Source organism: Cheilinus undulatus, linkage group 23 (assembly GCF_018320785.1).
Source record: "Cheilinus undulatus linkage group 23, ASM1832078v1, whole genome shotgun sequence".
In the NCBI taxonomy this organism is placed as follows: domain Eukaryota; kingdom Metazoa; phylum Chordata; class Actinopteri; order Labriformes; family Labridae; genus Cheilinus; species Cheilinus undulatus.
Genome location: NC_054887.1, coordinates 33193965 through 33214113, shown reverse-complemented (window position 1 = coordinate 33214113; position 20149 = coordinate 33193965). Strand labels below are relative to the sequence as shown.

The following is a 20149-nucleotide window of genomic DNA, read 5'->3' as shown; positions in this document are numbered from 1 at the left end:
ACAGTCTCCACCAATGTCTCACCCACAGATGACTATGTCACATGAAGAATAAATATTGGTTGACCCTTGTTTGTGACCATGCAGTCCTGAACTGTTTAAAATTTAGCCCGCCTGACTGTATGAAACATGAGCAAACCTTGCATGATTTAAAGCCAAAGCTGCTGCATTTGTAGGAAAAATTCAGAGTTAAAAATAAACTATTCTTCCAGGAACAGCCTTGCTCTTTATGATCCAAACATCTCAAAACCTTCTCACTCTGAACCATACGTTCCCATTTTGTCTCTGCAGCAGCGCAGCGGCGAGACGGTGAAGGTGCACCAGCTGGACGTGGCGATCCCGCTGCAGCTGAAAAGCCAACTGAAGAAGGGGGGCTCCGGACAGCCGTGCCTCGGGGAAACAGAAGCAGACATCTCTGACACCATGCAGTTTGTGATGCTGACACGTAAAGGAAACAAACAGCAGGTAAATACACGGAAGATGACAGGAAATCCTCAACAAACTTTAGCCAGCTTTGGGTCTCGCTCTGTGAAAGGGTTAAACGGGGAGTGAACATGCTTGGCATCGTTGTGACAGCAGATATAGCTGTCAGGTATTAGAGGTACTCTAATATTGACTGACCTTGATAGAAAGGCAGAATCATTCTGCAAAACATCAAGAGGGTGTCCCACAAAGTGAGCTCAGCATACTCAGGATATTTCTGAGTGTAATGGTTCAACAAAGCTTAAAGCTCCAGTTAGAGATGTTTGGTATTATAAATCTGAAAATCTGAATAAGAACTTTCTCTGTTAAATCTTTCAGCTTCAGGCTCTGAGTGCATCGAAAAGGTGGTTAGGTTGAATGTGTGACTGATACAAAAAGGTTGTTTTTTCCAAACTTGAACACTTAATGTCATTGCTTTCTAACCTGGGTCTGGGACCCCCTTAGGGTTTGGGCATGAAAGATCACAGGGCTGGAGCTGATTAGATTTGGCTTAAAACATAATAAACAGTTGTTAAATAGTGTTTACACTAGTAGGCCTTTTTTTTTTGGTTTTATCAGTGAAAAAGTTAAAAAGTTGATTTTTGACAGTAATATCTTTTTATTTCCATGTGGGTTTGGGGCCACAGCAGAAAACATCCAGATGGGGGCGAGAAGTAATTTCTGTGCAGTGAGATGCTATTAAAGTGCTGTTTACGGTTGTGCAACCTCTCAGGGTGCAAAAATATCATTCTTGAGCTATTTTTGTGTCCTGAAAGTCATGAAACACTCAGGCAAAAAGAAGTTTAAAAGCAGCAGGCACAGATAAAAAGCCATCCAGTTTGGTTCGGTAAATTTGCCATGATTTAGCACGTTAAACCCTGATCCTGTCTGTGTTTCTTAAGCTCATATCTGTCCAGTCTTGCTTGTTTTGACAAGAAGTCCAAGAGCTCCAGATCATGTGGCTCAGCTCAGTAGAGCTGGTCGCTCTTCATTTGGTACCAGTTTGTGTTTTTAAATGTGGATTAGATAAGGACAAAGAGGGGCAGAAAGGAAACTGGCACTCAAACAGGAGCTAACTATAGTGGCTCAGATTAAAGAGCCATTTCATGGAACTAGCCAGTTTATTAATGGTACATCATTACCCGGTAGCTTAGGTTTATTACCTCGCCAAGGAGGTCATGTGATCGGCAGAGTTTGTTAGTTAGTTTGTTAGCAACATAACTCAAAAAGTTATGGACGGATTTTCATGAAATTTTCATGAAATGGCATAAGGAAGAACTGATTAGATTTTGGGAGTGATCAGGATCACTGTCTGGATCCAGGAATTTTCTAAAGGATTCTCCACTATTGGGAGATAGGGCTAATGGCAGAGGTCTGGGTTGTTACCACTTTACACCAGGAGATGGCGGACATGAGTAACTTCAATCCCAGCAGCATTTGTGGGTGTGTTTCTATCCAAAGTTTTGGAGTTTATAGAGTTTCAAAGACGCACGCCCGGTTGAGGAGACAAGTCAGAGCGTAACAGAGAGAAAGACAGTGAATTGTAGCCAGAATACTCACAATGCTGGGAGGAATAGAGGAATATTCACCCTCTGCCACGACTTCCAGTTGTTCGGTGAGACCAGGGGTGAGACTGTCAGTGAATCTGTTGGGACCAGCAGGCAACGCTTCAACCATGATAGTCCACACGTGGCAAAGCCGAAACGCACAGTCAATGGCGGTGGAGGCTTCCTGGTGATGTCAGAATATGCAAATTAGATGAGTGAATTTGTTCCCATCACCAAGTTTGGGTCATACTGAAGATTTTTCTCATTACCTCCTTCAAGGAGGTTATGTGATCGGCTCGGTTTGTTAGTTTTTTAGCAACATAACTCAAAAAGTTATGGATGGCTTTTGATGAAATTTTCAGGAAATGGCAGAAATGGCAGAAGGAAGAACTGATTAGATTTTGGGACTGATCCGGATCACTGTCTGGATCCAGGAATTTTTTTAAGGATTCTTTACTATTGGGAGGTAGGGCTGAGCTGGCTTGGTGGAGGTCTGCACTCTCCGAGTGCTTTTCTAGTTTTCTTACTATAATATCAGCGTTTCTATTAAAAACATGTTCTTGATTAAACGAGGGAGAAAAGCTGTTAAAGGGGGGCAGTTCAAGCCTCTCAGACTCCTCAAGACCCGTGTCTCCCTTCATCTGGCTACACAACGCTTGGAGGTCTGAGAAAATTGTGATATTGATCACCTCTAAATCAGGTAAACCAAAGGAAAAATCCCTTTTTGTGAAGTGTACGGATCATACTCAATCTATGCAGAATTTTTATTGATGATAACTTAAGCGTAGAGGTGTGTTTAGAGCTTTAATGTATGCTTTTGTTTGAAGCAGTGTCAGAGAAATATCAAAAACAATCTTAGCTCATATACATTGACAGTGGCTAATCTAACCTTTTCGCAAACCCATTTTTACAATTCAGACAGTGTGCATGAGTTTGCCTGCAAATGTTGGTGATTAAAATCAACAGAGTCCGTGTTTTTTTGTGTCTATGACATCTATTTTTACCGCTGTGGTGTTGAAAGACTTACTAATGTCATAAGATTTTTACTAATGTCACTTCATAGTTTAAGTTCCTGGTTTGGGGTGACCTTATGCCCGTCAGGAGAGTAGAACAGTTTAATAAACAGTGAACGGATGAGTGAAGAGCAGACAGACAGGGGAGGAGTGATTTTAACTCTCCTCTCATACAGAAACGTCCCTCACGCACTCGCCTCCGTCCGACCGAGCTCAGGAATAATATTGACTCTGGACTTGTAGCTCTGTGTACATGTGTGTGTTTTTGTGTGTGTTTGTGCGAGCTGCGGCGCTGGAATGTGTGGTTTGAGGTTTGGAGGGCAGAGTTTGGCTCTCGTAGCGTCGGGCGTGTCCAGCATTTTCTGCCAGTTTCTCCGAGGTTAAAGGAGCCTGAAGGACAGCTGCCAAATGCACACGAGCGACAAAATAAATAAAAACTAAAAATCTGTCTTCATATGGAGTCAGAGAGAAGAAGGAGCATCTGTGTAGATGCGTCAGAGAGGAAATGACTCTTCACCTTCTGTAAACACTCACAGCCTCAGCAGGTGAATGAAAGCAGCCTGTGTGAGGTTTGAGCTCCTCTCTGCCTGTGTGTAGAGGAGCTAACTGCTAACTAGCACAGAGTCTCTGCATGAAGACTGCACTTGTCTGCCAGACCAAACATCAGACCTCTGTGTGTTTAAGCTGAAAGGTCATACACCATTTATACCTCTGTATTTTTTCCATGAAGAAAAAAATGTTACAGTACCAAAATAATGAACTTTGATTTAATTGTTGTAAAAATCTAACCAATAAAAACAGAAGTTGAGCTCTAACTCACTACTGTTCATCTAAAGCTTAAATTAGTCACCGCAATTCCAACAATGACATCCATAACAAGTCACCATCAGACATTGCTGAGAGAAGAATAACTCTATCATCTAACTACGGGGATGCTTTAGTGTCCTGGTGTGACGTTCTCTCCATGGAGCCCTCAGACCAGAAAGAGAGCTCAGAGACGGGACGCAGACCGATGCACCACAGCAAAAGATTCATCATAACATTTATGATAACTAGTCATCCGCTCTGGAGATTCTGGGACTAATTCAGTGAACCGTCTGTGACCGAAGCTGTCAAGTTGATCATTCATTCTTTTCATTGTTTTATGTGAGTCAGACCAAGATCACAGAGTGTGAAGCAAAGACTGAATATAAAGCACAAAGAACAGAAAGAGGGGGAGCAGATGGCCTTATGGTTAGGTTACGCCCTGTGTACCCAGGCGGTCTGGGTTTAAGTCGGGACTGCACCCTATAACCTGCATGTCTCTCCCCCGCTCTCTCATACCTGTTTTCAGCTCTATGAATAAAGGTATAAAGACCTAAAATACATCCAAAAAATAAATAAATAAATAAAACCACAAAAAGATGGCACACAGCGTGGCTGAAATATAAAAATGTCTAAGATTTTTCCATGACTTGTTGAGGTTTTGTGACAGAGATTGTCAGCACAGCTTCAAGTGCATGAACACTAGAGCTGTAAGATATGGTTGATATTGGTAAAAATTATATGAAGATAACTTCTATTCAATAGTAGTCTAAATCAGGGAATCACAAAATGTTCAGCTCCAAAACAACGGTGCCAGAGATTAGGGACGCCCTAAGCATGATTGAACAATAATTAAACATGCACATTCAGGAATATCTGTGTACAGACATGAATTTGAGGATTTTTTTTAAAGATTATTTTGGGGTCATTTTGGCCTTTACTATGATAGGACAGCTAAAGAGAGACTGGAAACACTGGATGTCCAGAGTCCAGGAAATGATCCCACAACCAGTGGACCATATCGCTGTACATCAGAGTTAATTTTGGCAGCTATTTTTAATTTTAGTTTTAGTCTTTAAATGAAATGCATTTTAGTTTTAATCACATTTTAGTCGTTTCTATCCTTTTTCTAGTATTTTAGTCTAGTTTTAGTCCATGAAAAGTCCTCTTGTTTCAGTCTTTACTTTGAGTCCAAGCATTTATTTTCTTGCCTAAATCTGGTACCAAATCATGGTAGTGTGTTCTCTGTACTCTGCCAAACCTGGAGTCCCTGCTTTCTACAGCTGAGAGGCAGAATAAAGGAATTGTGTTTTTGAAAGATTTACCAACAGTGGAGAAATATCACAGATTTTGAATGTCAGACGAAAACTACATTACATTTTAGTCTAGTTTTAGTCTTCTTGACAGAAACCAAACTTAGTTTTTGTCAGTTTTAATCACAGATCTATTTTTTAGTATTAGTCTAGCTTTTGTCATGGCACAAAGGCTGTCGACGAACAGTTTTAGTCATAGATTTAGTCGATGAAATTAACACTGCATTACATGGGCGCTAGCTAAAACTACAGAGCCAAATTAGCACCTAGAATTTTTTTTAGGTATTTGATTTCAGCATGACTCTCACCACATTAACATGTTTTGACTTTTTTAATTCAACAAATTGTATGGATTGTTTAATTGCAAAAATACACAATTTAAAACCACTTAAAGACCCTGTAATGTGGTAATAAATCTGTATTTAGGTTTTTTTTTTTATGACAGGTCACTGTGTTATGAGCCACCAGGTCAAATTTCAGTCAAATAAAACATCTCTAAGTTTATGAAATTAAACTTCAAAATCATGAAAAATGAGGCGGTAAAATCTGCTCCAGGACGGTGTGGGCGTGTCTGTTGAATGAGTTGAATGATCCTCTCAGATTAAAAAAAAAAGCTTCAATCTGATTGGAGGAAAGCTCTCATGCTTTTACCCCCTGACCTTATAGTGACCTTATGATCAGAGCAGCTGCCTGGCCCTGTGCCAGAGAAGAGACAAAGTCAGTTTTCTGCCTCAGATCTCTGTTCTGATGCTTTCAATGATCCATAGACCACTGTGGCTGATAGATTTGGTAAATTTACCTCATGATGAACAAAAAAACCCAGAATTTAACTGACTGTTAACTTTCAATAAAGGCAGAGACTTCAGCTAACAACAGACTGGACTGAGATGAACTGCTCTGTGATTTTAGATTGGAGTGTTAGAGGGGCGGGGTCATTCCCCACTGTGGGCCGATGACATCACCGGTCCACATATTTGCCCCGCCCACATTAAACCCAATCAGGAAAGAGTTGAAAAACTTTCTAATGGTCTAAATCCAGAATTCAGTCACATGTAGATCTCAGTATTTTCACACGTTTACAGCAACCAGATTCCTTTATCTAGAGAGTTCAGGCACAGTTTGGATTTCACTTTACAGGGTCTTTGAATGTTCTTTGTTTTTTGGCAGGGATTTGAAACCTCCTCTCATTGTCTCGTGACCCCAGAGGGGTTCCTAACCCCCCCAGGCTTTTTTATTGCCAGTATCCGTGTTTTATTCTACGGTCACTGGTATGATTAACTAATAAAAAAGTCTGCTGCTGTGGCTCCTCTGCATGTGTTTCGTGTATAAGCCACACTAACTTGTGTTTGCTTGTTTCTTTCAGTATAAGATCCTGAACGTGCCGCTGTCGTCCCACCTGGCGGCGAATCACTTCAACCAGCAGCAGGCTGAGCAGGAGGAGCGCATGAGGATGAAGAAGCTGACCCTGGACATCAACGAGAGGCAGGAGCAGGAGGACTACCAGGGTACGACAGAGGAGGAGTACTGCTTCATGGGATGTTGTTTCATGTTTTTGTTCAACCACTTTTTTAAAAAACCATGTTTCCTGTCTTTGTCACAGAGATGATGCAGTCCCTGGCGCAGCGTCCCGCTCCGGCCAACACAAACCGAGAGCGCCGGCCTCGCTACCAGCACCCGAAAGGCGCTCCCAATGCCGACCTCATCTTCAAGACCGGAGGAAGGTGAGACGACAGCTGTGATCGCTGAAGCACCAACACTGAAACACTCAGATTATGTCCGTACAGAGCTGGTTTATTTCTCTGACTGTACTGACTCCACCTCGCCGGTGTTTCTTCAAACAGACAGAAAAGAGCGAGACAGGAGAGGCATGAGAGGAGAGACAGAAAGGAGAGACAGGACAGGGAAGACAAGCAGCAGAGAAGCAACACATTTGTCAACCATTAGATAAAAATCAGATTTTGATGAGGAGAAGCTGCAGTGAAGTTAGGTGACGAGTTTCTATCTGCACCTTTGGTCTGGTTTACAGGGGCTGGGTTTATTTAATGTAGTTTATTTTTCTGTCAAAGCACTGAGAAATATGTAAATAAAGATTATATGAAGTTTATTCTTTGTCAAACATCTAAAACAGCTTGTGTTTTTTCTCTTTTTGATGTTATTTTTTCATCTGTGATGGGAGGCTACACCATAGATAAGGTGGGCAAAAGTGAATACACTTTTCCCATAAACTAAGGAAGCTCGATTATTGCCAAAACTACCATCGAATTATCAGGACGGTTATGTTTGATACTGAGATTGAAATTATTAAACAGAATTTTGCATCAATTTTTCAACTTCTGCATCACTTTTTTATCAAACCTGAAAAAAAGGAAAATTATTACACTGAAAATGTAAAAGATTTTGTTTTATGAATAACAATAATCCTAAAATGATGGAAGACTGCCCAACAACCTGGATTCCTAAATGTACCAACTACAGAAGTTTGATATTGTGCTAAAAATGATGAAGATGTCACTGAAAACTCTAAAAATGGTCCAGAAGATACCACAACAAAGGGCTTAAAATGATGATGATGATGAAAACTAAGCAGATCTTGCTGAAAATGATGAAGACAATGACATGACAATGACATGACAATTCTAGAATGCTCTAATGATGGTGCTTGAAATCTGAAAATGATAAGTCAGAGAATGCTGAAAATGAGGAGGTTGCTGAAATCAACAAAAATTACGCCACTAACAGTACAGATGGCACATAAAATTTGAGTCATGGCTTAAATGACCAGTCGCTACAAATCCAGATTCAGAAATGTAAGAACTACAAAAGCTTTATGTTGCTGAAAAATATAAAGGTGATGTAAAAAAATGCTACACATTGTGCTGGAGACTCAAAAATAAAGGACTTTCAAAGGTGATGACACTGTTAACCAGAAGTGATGACAATAGTGTTAAAACAATAAAGGTGATACCAGGTTGCCTTCAAGAGGGTTTTTGAATTTTGAAATACAAACTAAAATGATGAAAATGCAGATCTACAAAAATAATGATGATGCTGAAAACATTGAAAAAGTATGCTAAAACAGTAAGCTAGAAATAAATAAATCTGAAATGATGATGCTAGAAATACAAAAATATTGCTGAAAAATGATGAAGAATGTGCTGAAAATGGCAATTACAAAAGTTATTCTAAAATGCCTTCAAAATGATGTTAGACGGACAGACAGATATACAGATAGATAGATAGATAGATAGATAGATAGATAAACAGATAGATAGATAGATAGATAGATAGATAGATAGATAGATAGATAGATAGATAGATAGATAGATAGATAAACAGATAGATGGATAGATAGATAGATAGATATATAGATAAACAGATAGATAGATAGATAGATAGATAGATAAACAGATAGATAGATAGATAGATAGATAGATAGATAAACAGATAGATGGATAGATAGATAGATATATAGATAAACAGATAGATAGATAGATAGATAGATAGATAGATAAACAGATAGATAGATAGATAGATAGATAGATAGATATACAGATAGATAGATAGATAGATAGATAGATAGATAGATAAACAGATAGATAGATAGATAGATAGATAGATAGATAGATAGATAGATAGATAGATAGATAGATAGATAAACAGATAGATAGATAGATATACAGATAGATAGATAGATATACAGATAGATAGATAGATAGATAGATAGATATACAGATAGATAGATAGATAGATAGATAGATATACAGATAGATAGATAGATAAACAGATAGATAGATAGATAGCCAATACATAGATAGATACATAGATAGATACATAGATAGATACTTTTATGTATCCCAAGGGAAATTTAACTAAGATATTTGCCCATACGGATCCATCCAAAAGAACTGAATATGATGATAATGCAGATATTGCAAAAAATAAAGAGCTGAAAATGATGAAGAGAATGCTAAACACCGTACAGATAGAACTAAAAATGATGACACTCCTGGAAAATGAGAGGAAATTGCTGAAAATGCTTAGGATACTTACAAAATATGAAGTACAACAGTTCGACATTGTACAGAAAATGATGTAAAGTATGAATGATGCAATTGTGAATAATGCACAAAAGGGTTAAGATGCTCTCAATTTTTTTCCAACAAAGTGTGAAAAACGATGAAGATGCCGAAAATGTTGGCAATACTTATGAAAACAGTCGTGCTGAAAATAATGTTGCTGAAAACTATGAAGATGGTGCTAAAATTTATTGAGAAAGCACTGGAAATTTAAATGAAAGGGTTTGTAAAGCCACATTATGTAATAACGCCGCATTATGTAATAACCCTAACCATAGGACTTAGTGTGGGCTCCAAGGTATGCCCTACCCAACTACCTTGCCCTAACTCTAACCGCTTAGTGACTTATGCCTAAACCTAACCCCCCTTCAGGGCTCTAGACTAAACACCTACCCTACTACCTTGCGCTAATCCTAACCGCTTAGTGGCTTAGAAAATGCGGCGTTATTACATGATGGATGGAAAATTTATTACATTATTACATAATGCGGTGCTACAGGGTTTAAAGTTATGATAGTAGAAAATGCTAAAGATGCACTTGTATTTCCTCAACTAAGTGCTTTGAATGTTGAAGTTGCTAAAAATTATTAAGATAGTCTTTAAAATGATGATGCCAAAATACCCAGATAATGGTAAAATGGAATTGAAATTTATGATAATACTAATAACACTGAAAATGATGATAAAAAGGGTCGAAAATTAGTATAATAGTGCTTCAAACCTGGATTTAGAAATGTACCAATTAAAAACCTTAATATTTTTTCATATGAAAATGATGTAGAAAATGTTAAGAATGCTCTTGAAATTCTCCAGCAAAGTGCTTTGATGGTAAAGATGCTGAAAATGATAAATATGCTTGACATAAAAAAAACTTGAAACAAAATAATTTGCTGAAATTAATGCACTTAAAACATTAAGATGCTCTTTAATTTCTCCAAGAATGTGCTGAAAACTGATGAAAATACAGAAAATGATGACGAAAGTGGTGTAAAAGATTAGAGTGATGGTAAAATAACTTCATGGTGGTGTTTGGCATTAAATAAACCTAAAATAATACTGTAATTAATGCAGAAAATGATGAAGATGTTGCTGAAAATGACAAAGACGATGCCAAAATTACAAAATGCTTAAAATAATGTTGCTGAAAATTAATTACCTTGATTCCATAATGTACAACTACAAATCCTTCCAAAAACGTAGAAAATGCTGAAAATGTGCTTGAATTAAAAAAATAACTACTACAAATGATAAAGATGCTGAAAATGCTAAAGTTAAAGAATAAGAAAGTATTTTCACATTGATATTTATTAAACAAATCAGTTCTTTCTTTTCTTTAAAATGATTTTAAGTAGCTGAGGAGCTTGCAGCTTAGAGCCACAGACCTCTGAAAGCTAATAGACAAAGAGGTAATTTTAAAACAGGACTTTATTTTTCAGCAGCCTGTGATCAGTCACTCGAGTGTTGCTCGGCTCGTCTGCAGTAAATGTCTGCTCTGTCCTCCAGGAGACGCTGATTGGAGTCTGGGCCCAGGCTGAACGAGCGAGCAAGAGAGCGAGTGATCGAGCAAAAAGAGAGAGAGAAAGAGAAGATCGGAGGGGAAACCGGTCGAAACAGGGAACGAGTCCTCCAGACGCCCGCACATGCCGGCACAGACCAAAACCCGCTGACGTGAACAGACACTCTGACGAGGCTGATGGGGCGCCGGGGGAGAAGAAGAGCCTGGAGCCGGAGGTCAGACGTCTGTCACACGCGATGGCTCTCTTTCTGTTTTTGTCTGTTGCCTGAGATGACAGAACACAAACCCGTCTGGACCAAACTACAAACAAAGACGACTGAACTCCTGAGCGGTCGACTGACAGCGAGACGGACGGGAGGGCGGGGTTAACGGATCGCCTCCGGTGGGGAAAACACTGACTCATATTTAGGAGTTAAAAACCTGCGAGTGGACAACATTTTCACCAGACTAGCGAGGAACGTTTTGTTTTTGGACTCTTGGATTGGGAACATTTTTGTTTGTCCGTCACGATGCGGCTAAGACGCTGGAGTACAGTGGAGTTTTCACATCATTCAAAAACTGGCTGAATCGATGTTCTCGTACACAAATTATGAGGTTGAAGTGTATCTGATGGTGTGTTTGTCTTGACCTGGAGGAATCTGTTGGAGCTAGTCAGAGTTAGCTCAACGATATCACTGTTAACAGGGGAAACGGCTAGCTAAGCTGTTCTCTGTCTTTCCATTATTACAGCGAGTACAAACGTCTTTACGGTTGGTAAAGACGAGCTTTTCGACCCCCCAGGAGACGAGGAAAACCGTCACTACAAGTAAAGCTCAAGTAACCCTGAGAGCTTTGTGGATGCAGATGTAATTAGCAGAGTAGGCTAGCTTTTCCCCTTGGTTACATTCTCCATGCTAAGCTAAGCTAACAACCTCTGGCTTCCATCTATGAACGGGGTTCAAATCTTCTAAAAACTGTCGTAAAAAAAAGGGAAAATGGCAATAATGGTCGGTGAAGTTCGTCAGTACTTTTCAATACCACACGGTTCAGTTGCTTTTTTAAATGATTGTTTTGAAAAGTATTGGAGCTTTAGAAATGAAACAGATCTTGGGTCCAATTTTTAACCTAGAGAGAAAAGCAGCGATGGTCTGTTCAAGCTCACAAGTAGCAAATACCGATGTTTTTCAGGTCCTTTAATGCCTCCCTGACCCCATTTATACCTTGCATTAACACATTAACATGCATTTGGATACCAAATGGTATTTTTTAATGCTGCTAGGTGCATGAGCCTCAGCTGATACCTGAAAACTCAGACTGGATGTGCTTTGGGATGTTTTTGCCCAGATTAGTCTGGCGGTCCATAGGGGTGTGACGGTTCACAGAGGTCACAGTTCGATTCCTCGGTATTAGGTCTGAACAATTTGAGAAAATAACCTGATTGTGGTTTAATATGTGATTATTTTTAGGTTCGTCCTCTTAGGTATTTTTCAACAAACATAAGAAATAAATCCTTCTACAGCAGTGGTTTTCAAAGTGTGGAAGAGTGAGCCTCCCCTAAGAAGAATTATTCATTCGGTGGACCCCGACCCACAGAAAGGATTCAAATTGAAAAAAAATTAAACAATAACATTTCAAACATTTATGTCTAATCTTTAAACATTTTTAACATTGATACATTTTGGATATTTTGGTTTGCAAATGTCCTTAAACATCTGCCTTTCCCTCTTATTCAGTTATAATGCCATTAAATACCCTTTTTATTTTTTTTTTTGGCCATTTTACAACTTCTTTTTGCCTCTTTTTCCCCAATTTTTAAAATTTTATCCCATTTTTGCTCTTTTTTACCTTTTGCCCATTTAAGCTACCTTTCATCATTAAATATCCCTTTTTTCCCAACTTTTTTTGCTCATTTTTGCTACGTCTTTTTGCCACTTTTTCACAATTTCTGCTACTTTCATCCCATTTTTTGCCCTATTTTTTACAATTTTTTGCCACTTTTCGTCCATTTGAGCTATATTACCATTTAATACCACTTGTTTCCTTTTTTTCCAAATTTTTGCCCTTTCTCACAAAATTTTTTTGCCACTTTTTCCCATTTTTTGCCACTTTTTCCCATTTTTTGCCACTTTTATCCCAATTTTTGCCCTTTTTACCATTTTAAACTACACTTTGCCTTCACATACCACTTGTTTCCTCTTTTTTGACCATTTTTGTCATTCTTGACTGCTTTTTGCCCATTTAAGTCACTTTTTTTGTCACTTCTCACCCATTTCTGCTACTCTCTGACCATTTTTCCACTTTTCCTCCCCATTTTCACCCCTTTTCACCCATTTTTTTGCTGCTTTTTGACCATTTTTTTTAACCTCTAACCTATTTTTATTGCTGCTTCAAGCTGTTTTTGCCACTGTTCACCTCTTAGATTGTGGCTCTTGCAAAGGGATTTTTCAAAAATGTGGCTCTTTGATTGAGTAACACTGCTCTATAGCATAGTCCCTATAGTAACTACAAGTCTATCCATTTTGCTCCATGCACAGCAGAGGTTCGCGAAGCAAATCCCCTTTTTTCTGGTTTATAGTTCCGCGCCTCCCCTGAAGCTCTGTGGCGCCCCCTGAAGAGGGACGAGAAATATGGGGAGAGATAGAAGGGAAAGATGTGGACTTTGGCATCTGAGCCGACCTGGTGCCCCCATTTTGTTTTTTTGTAGCCCAGTTCAGAGTGTCATTTAAAACATTTATGCCTTTGTGATGTTTCACCTTCACTATAAATGTCACAGTGGGGACACGGTGGCATCTTCAGAGGTAGAAACAGAGGCTTAAAGAGTCGATTATAGAGCCAGCGAGGGAGCTACAGTGGGTTTGCTCTACTGGCTTTGTGTAAATGTGGAGCTCCTGCCTTCCATGATCTCTTTCCATCCTGCAATGTGAATTTAGAGACCGAGACGTGTATATCACACCATTACATCAGTATGAAAGAAGCACAGCAGGGCTTTCTTACGACACTTTATAAAACAGCTGCAGAAATGTAAACAAAGGAAACCTGCTCTCATACCAGAGGCCGCTCTTAGAGCCGGCTTGTTCATGATCCATCACTACTGGAAATGTCAGTTTAATCCAAGCAGTTTCTTACCAGATTTATTTGCTAATTAAGATATCACTGTCTCCTTTAAAAGCATGTCATCCTCACTTTTGTCTCCTGCAGCAATAAAAGCACTATAAACCTGAGAGCAATGTTAATGATGTGTTGCTGTTGTTCACTTAAGAGGTAGACAGGTTGAGCTCGAATTGCAAGTGTGGATGCACACGCTAAAATGCAATAACTTCAAATCTCTTAGATTTTTAATGCAAGGTATAAACGTCCCATTAAGACTGAGAAAAATAACTTGGATAATGTTTAGAGGTGGAAAGAAAGCAAACGAGGGGGAACCATCTTCTATTCCTAAATATATCTGCAGCGCTTGCTGAAATGTTGCTTATGCACTTGTGCAATTTCTGCAGAATAATAGGCCACTACAGGGTGCAGAGGACTTCTGATTTTGCTGGTATTTGATTTTGCGAGCAGCATAATGACGTTCACAGATCTGCCATTGTGACAACCCTAATAAACACTGAAAGATGCTGCAGCCTTTTGAAACACACCACTGTGAATCTAAACCTCCAAACTAAGACTGTCATACCATCAGATAACTTTCATCAAGAGTGAAGAAGTAACCTGATCATTGAAGGACTCCTGTGTACATAAATGATCATTTTCCATCTCTACCCTGTCAGATTTTTTTCTCAATCAGGAGAATCAAAGTCTTGAAAATGTCCAGCCTGCTTTGATTTGGATTTGTGAAGTGTTAATGTGGTAAAAGCTTTGGACTGATAGCTAACTGTGTGCCTGAGAGACTTTATATTGAAGTTCTTTTAGATTAATTTGAGCCTGTTAGATAGACGAATATATAAACGTGATCCGTTTGCTGCATGGGCCTTTATTTCTGCACCGCTCCGTGTTGTAGTGAAGCGTCCAGTCGTGGCTCTTTCTGAGTTTGTCTGTGTCTAAACTGTTCTTTTCCTGCTAACAGCTCACAGCTTTGTGTCTCGGCTCATGACGAAGTGATCACAATAAAAGTCTGAAATTTATCGCTGTAATGAGCTTGTTTGTGGCGTGGCGTGGTGTCAGAGGGTGCGCCTGTTTGTTGAGGTGTAATTACAAGGCGGCAGACTGAAGTATTTCCTCATTTCCTTTCCAGTCAGTCCTCTGAACGCTGCAAATGAAGTATATGGTAAATACAGGTTAAAGTTTAAAGGAGGGGACTGCTCACCACTCAACCTCCAACCTCTTTGCATATAAAGACCCTGCAGCCTTCACTTTTAAACTAAAATGTTAGAGCATAATACAATGCACACAAGGAGGGATTGGTTTCAAAAAAATAATATTGTTACATATTTTCACTGAAATTTTAGCAGTATACACAGAAAAATATAGAAATATCATTTAAACATTACAGCTTGAAAGCTGTTCATAAAATTAACCGTACCTGCTGAAAATAAGGATTCAGAAATATACTAACCACCGAAAGCTCTCAACTCCTGAAAATTATGAAAAAAATGCTGCTGAAATTACTAAAGATTATTACTGTTATCATGAGGATGGTGCTAAAAATGATCAAAATGGTGCCAAACATGCTGAAGACGGTACTGTTCATCCTAAACAGCACCCTGAAATAATTATGTTAAGAGGATATTGCCGAGTAATAATGTTGCTGAAAATCCTAAACAATTACAAGGATGCTGTAAAATATGAGGGTCATGCTAAAAGTGGTAACGATGGTGCCAAAAATGCTGCAGATGTTGCTGGACATCCAAAACAGCATGCTAAAACTGATGATGAAAATTTAAAAGATAGTTCTAGGAATGGCCGTGTTGCTGAAAATTCTAAACATGGTGCTGAAAATCATGAAGACCGGCAAACACTGGTTAAGGGAGGACATCAAAAGTGCTGAAAATGTTGTTATTGCTGGTGATGAAAATGATTCTGATGCTGATAATCAAGGATGTTTTGTGTAGGATAAGGAAATTGCTGAAAATGATGTTGGTAGTGAAAATAATGGTGTTAGATCAGTTGCGTGAAAAGTGTGAAGAAAAAATTAACTGGTCTTATTTAACAACAAGGATTCAGAAATATACTAGCCACAGAAAGCTCAAAATTGTCCTGAAAATGATTTTTAAAAATGAAGTAGAAAACGCTGAAGAAGGTGTTGGAAATAGTAAAACACGGTGACATTTAAAAAATTAAAGATTGCTGGGAATAATGATATTGCTGAAAACCAAAACATGGTGCTGATATTCACGTAGATTAACTAGTGAACTAGTTCACTGAGGTCTACAAAAGTGCTTAAATTTCAATTATGGTAGAAATTAAGGTGTGGATGAAAATTATAATGATGCTGAAAAATCAAGATATTTCCTAAGATGAGAATGTTGCTGACACTGACAATGAGCTTGTAAACTGAGTCCTCGACTACAGTACAATGAACTTTGTGCCAGAATATCTTAAAAATGGCTTTGAACATTTTGACAGATAAAGTGCTGAAAATGCTAAAAAATTCAGGTGTTGGTGAAAGTGATGATATTGCTGAAAGTGAGGATAATGAGCATATTAAATTTGATGTGTAATTAACAAAATTAAGACTGGAAAAGCAGACCCCCATAAATACGGCACTCAAAATTCTCATAAAGTGCTGAAAAGTTTGATATCACTGAAAATAAAGTGTTGATAAAAATGATGCTGAAAATCTAGAAGATACTGCTGAGAACGATGCTGCTGCTAAAGTGCTGAAAATGACACTGCTGCAAATAACTATAAGCGAGTAAGCAAAGTCTTTGAGCATGACAGGAAGTCTTGATTGCCAACATTTCCTAAAAATGGCTTTAGAATTAAGAAAGAAATGTTCTGAAAATGTTGATAATGCTGAAACTCTATGTGCTGATGAAAATTATAATGATGCTGAAAATCAAGATGGTATGCTGAGATTGACGTTGCTGAAAATAATGAATTTATTAAACCTGATGTTGAATGACCAGTTAGGAATGTAAGAGCAAATTGCCCTATATGGCTTTTTAAATTCTCAAGTTAGTTGACAATTTTTTTGTGCTGAAAATTAGTTGTTGATGAAAATGATGAAGATGAACTATTAAACTGGATCTGATGTACTATAATTAAGAATGTAAGAGCAAATTGCCCTACAATGGACCAAAGTGTTGAAAACAGTGTGGATGAAACTAATGAAGACGAGCCCAGCATGTAGCTCTTTCAGCTGAATGTGGTGAAACAGACGCTGACGGCTGTGAGCTGAATATTCTGCCTCTATGTTCCCAGACTAACAACACATTTTAACCATGGATATAATAATGCAGAGTTCTTTGTGAACGAGAAACAGAAAATTTTAAAATTTTCCCTTCAGACACTTCTGGATCCTTGTCATCTCCCTCTTTCCCTGTTCCTCATCTGCTCTCAACACAAATGAAGGAGAGAAAAATAGGAGCGGGGCAAAGTGCGTCGCACTCCATCACACCAATGCTGTCAGTATGCTATCATAGAAGTCCGTGTAATCAAGCTGATTGGGCTGTTTACTTGTGTTGCATGCTGTTAGTACATGCTGCTAGACATTTAGCACAACGATCCATGAAAAATGTGTGAAGTGAAAATCTATCACCGTTATTATCTTCACACGAGCAGCTGTTGATCTAAGGTGTGAGTGGAGCCGTTTTTGTGGTTCTTTAATCAACTGATTCAGCAAAATCCACAAACTGACCTCATAGACCTGATATATTTACCAGGCTTGAGATTGATTACACACCGATTGAAGAAATAATAAATCAGCATGTTGAAGTTCTCCTTGGGCGCTCCCTCAGATGCCCTCAGACTCCCCCTCTCTGCAGGATAGAGAGCCTCTGTGTTAAACCGTGGTTATGTAACGTCTGCAGTCGGCACAGTTTGCTGCTTTAACACACGAGAAGTCCAATGTCAAACACAGTAAAAGTCCTAAAAACAAAACTCTCTCAAACCAACAGCACAGAAATGCTTAACCTGCAGTGTTGTACTCTGAAAACAGCCCAACACTCTGATATTTCATTTACCTGAAGCAAGTTTAATAGTTTTAGAAGTTTCAGCCAGTGTTGAGTTTGAATTACAGCCAAGATTTCAGCTCAGCATAAAGACCAGGAGAAATGGAAAAAGGCAGAGTTTGCTCCTTATTGTATGGATAAGAAAACATCCTTATCACTGCTGCTGACGTTCCCTGATGAACAGTTTATTTTTGATTATTGCACATTAAAAATCTCCTGTAGACCATCAAAATGATCAGAAAGAATCAATCTCTGTTGGTGTGTAAACCTTAGCAAGGCCTCAGTAGGAAAAACAAGTTAGAAGTGGTGAACGGCTCACTCCAAACAGAGTGTCCCAGGATGCTTTGCAAATCACCTGCAAAATCTGAAATGTCATAATTTAATGTTGTTTCAAAGCATTTTAACCGCTGCTCTGGAGGAAACTCCCTGGGAGGCTGAGTGGTGTGATACCCCACTAACATTAGCACACCTTCCAGTCCCTCTTTTCAAGAATTCCTTTTACCTGAACTAGAAGTTTTTATAATAGTTAAATTGAGAACATCTTAAATTTGGCCCTGTGGCAATAAGGCTGACATTTTTGTGGCCCTCTCAGTAACCAAAGTCGTCCATTTCTGGTTTACATAGAAATTAACTACGACTGCTGATGGCGTATCAGGGACCTAAAGAGCCAACCCTTTTCATTGGAGAAGATTTCACCTCTACCCCTTAAAGCTCTGTCTGAATGGACATTCAATCGAGGGGTAGAAACTGGACTGAGCCAAAGAGTTCCAGCAATCTTTAGTCAACTCTCAGGTCAGAGCAGTCATAAACCAGAAAGTACTGAAGACATTTTATCTCATCTTTGGTCGTGTAAGAGATATTTTTATGCTTCCGTACTATTTGGTGCATCATGATGGCTTCCTATACTCTAAACTTGTCTAGCATTTAAGAGCCTCACACCTTGACCTTAAACCAGTGTTACTCAACCAAAGAGCCACAATATAAGCAGTGAAAAGTGGCAAAAATTGGTTAAAGTGGTGAAATGGTCAAAAAGCGACAAAGAAGTTGCTAAAAATGGGGAGAAAAAGTGGAAAAAATTGATTAAAAAATGGGTTACAGATGGCAAAAATGGTCTAAAAACATTAAAATGTGGCAAAAATGAGTAACTAAAATGGGCAAACATGGCATTCATTGGCAAAAGGCAGCTTAAATGTGCATGCATGAAGGGGCAGCTTAAATGGCAAAGGGGGGGGGGGGATTGAAAATGACAAAAGCAAGCTAAACGAGGCAAAAACTGCTGAAAAAAACACAAGACAAAGATGGACAAAAAGTGGCAAAATGGTCAAAAACTGGCAAGAAGTGACAAAAAATGGGTGAAAATTGGCAAATATGGGGAGAAAAAGTGGAAAAATTGATTAAAAAATGCGTTACAGGTGGCAAAAATGGTCAAAAAAAATAAAAATGTGGCAAAACTGAGTAACTCAAATGGGAAAACATGGCATTCAATAGTAAAGGCAGCTTAAATGTGCAAGAAGGGGCAAAGCATGGCAAAAAGGGGGAAAAATTTAAAATAAAAGCAAGCTAAACGAGGCAAAAACTGAAAACAAAACATAAGTTAAAGGTGGCAAAATTGGTCAAAAACAGTAAAAGCGTGGCAAAAATGGAGTGAAAAGGGACAAAGATGGACAAAAGTGGCAAAATGGTCAAAAATTGGCAAGAAGTGACAAAAAATGGGTGAAAATTGGCAAATATGGGGAGAAAACAGTGGCAAAATTGATTAAAAAATGAGTTACAGATGGCAGAAATGGTCAAATAAGTGTAAAAATGTGTCAAAAATGGGTGAAAAGAGACAAAAAGGGCAAAACTGGGGAAAAAAGTGACATTCAATGGAAAAAGGCAGCTTAAATGGTTTAGAAGGGGCAAAAAAGTGGAAAAAAAATTGCAAATAAAAGAAGCAGAAAATAAAAGAAAAAAAATGGTTAAAGGTGCAAAAGAAGTGTGAAACTTGGGCTTAAAAGCTGTAAAAAATGGACTGAAATTGGCAAAAAAAGGCAGAAACATTGCAATTAAGGGCAATGGAAATAAAAACAACATAAAGGTTGACATCACAAAAGAGCCACATGTGGCTCAAGAGCCACGCGTTGAGTACCACTGCCTTCAACCATCCTGTAAGTTTCCACTCAGGTGAATATTTCAAAGACCTGGCTGATCATTCAACAGCACTTTCCATTCTTCACATTCCAGATTAAATGAAAGAAAAACCATTAGAGGAGAGGTGACATTAATCTCTTTAATGACTGACAGACATTCAACAGCACACAGAGACCAGTTTATACAGTTTAGAGTTTAGCAGG

At 38.6% G+C, this 20149-nt stretch overlaps 1 protein-coding gene across 3 annotated transcripts in view; it reads left to right on the top strand.

Moving 5' to 3' along the window:
* Positions 1-12250, top strand: part of upf2 (UPF2 regulator of nonsense mediated mRNA decay) — a 28814-nt gene extending 16564 nt beyond the window's left edge. The window contains exons 18-21 of one of the 3 annotated variants that reach the window (XM_041780772.1): positions 289-462; positions 6500-6641; positions 6737-6857; positions 10719-12250. In XM_041780772.1, the coding sequence (XP_041636706.1) occupies positions 289-462; positions 6500-6641; positions 6737-6857; positions 10719-10725 (444 nt within the window). In that variant the 3' untranslated portion in view covers positions 10726-12250. Of the gene's footprint in view, positions 1-288; positions 463-6499; positions 6642-6736; positions 7241-10715 lie in introns of those variants that run through there. The other 2 variants (XM_041780771.1, XM_041780773.1) reach the window with 2 other exon arrangements.
* Positions 12251-20149: the final 7899 nt, after the last annotated feature.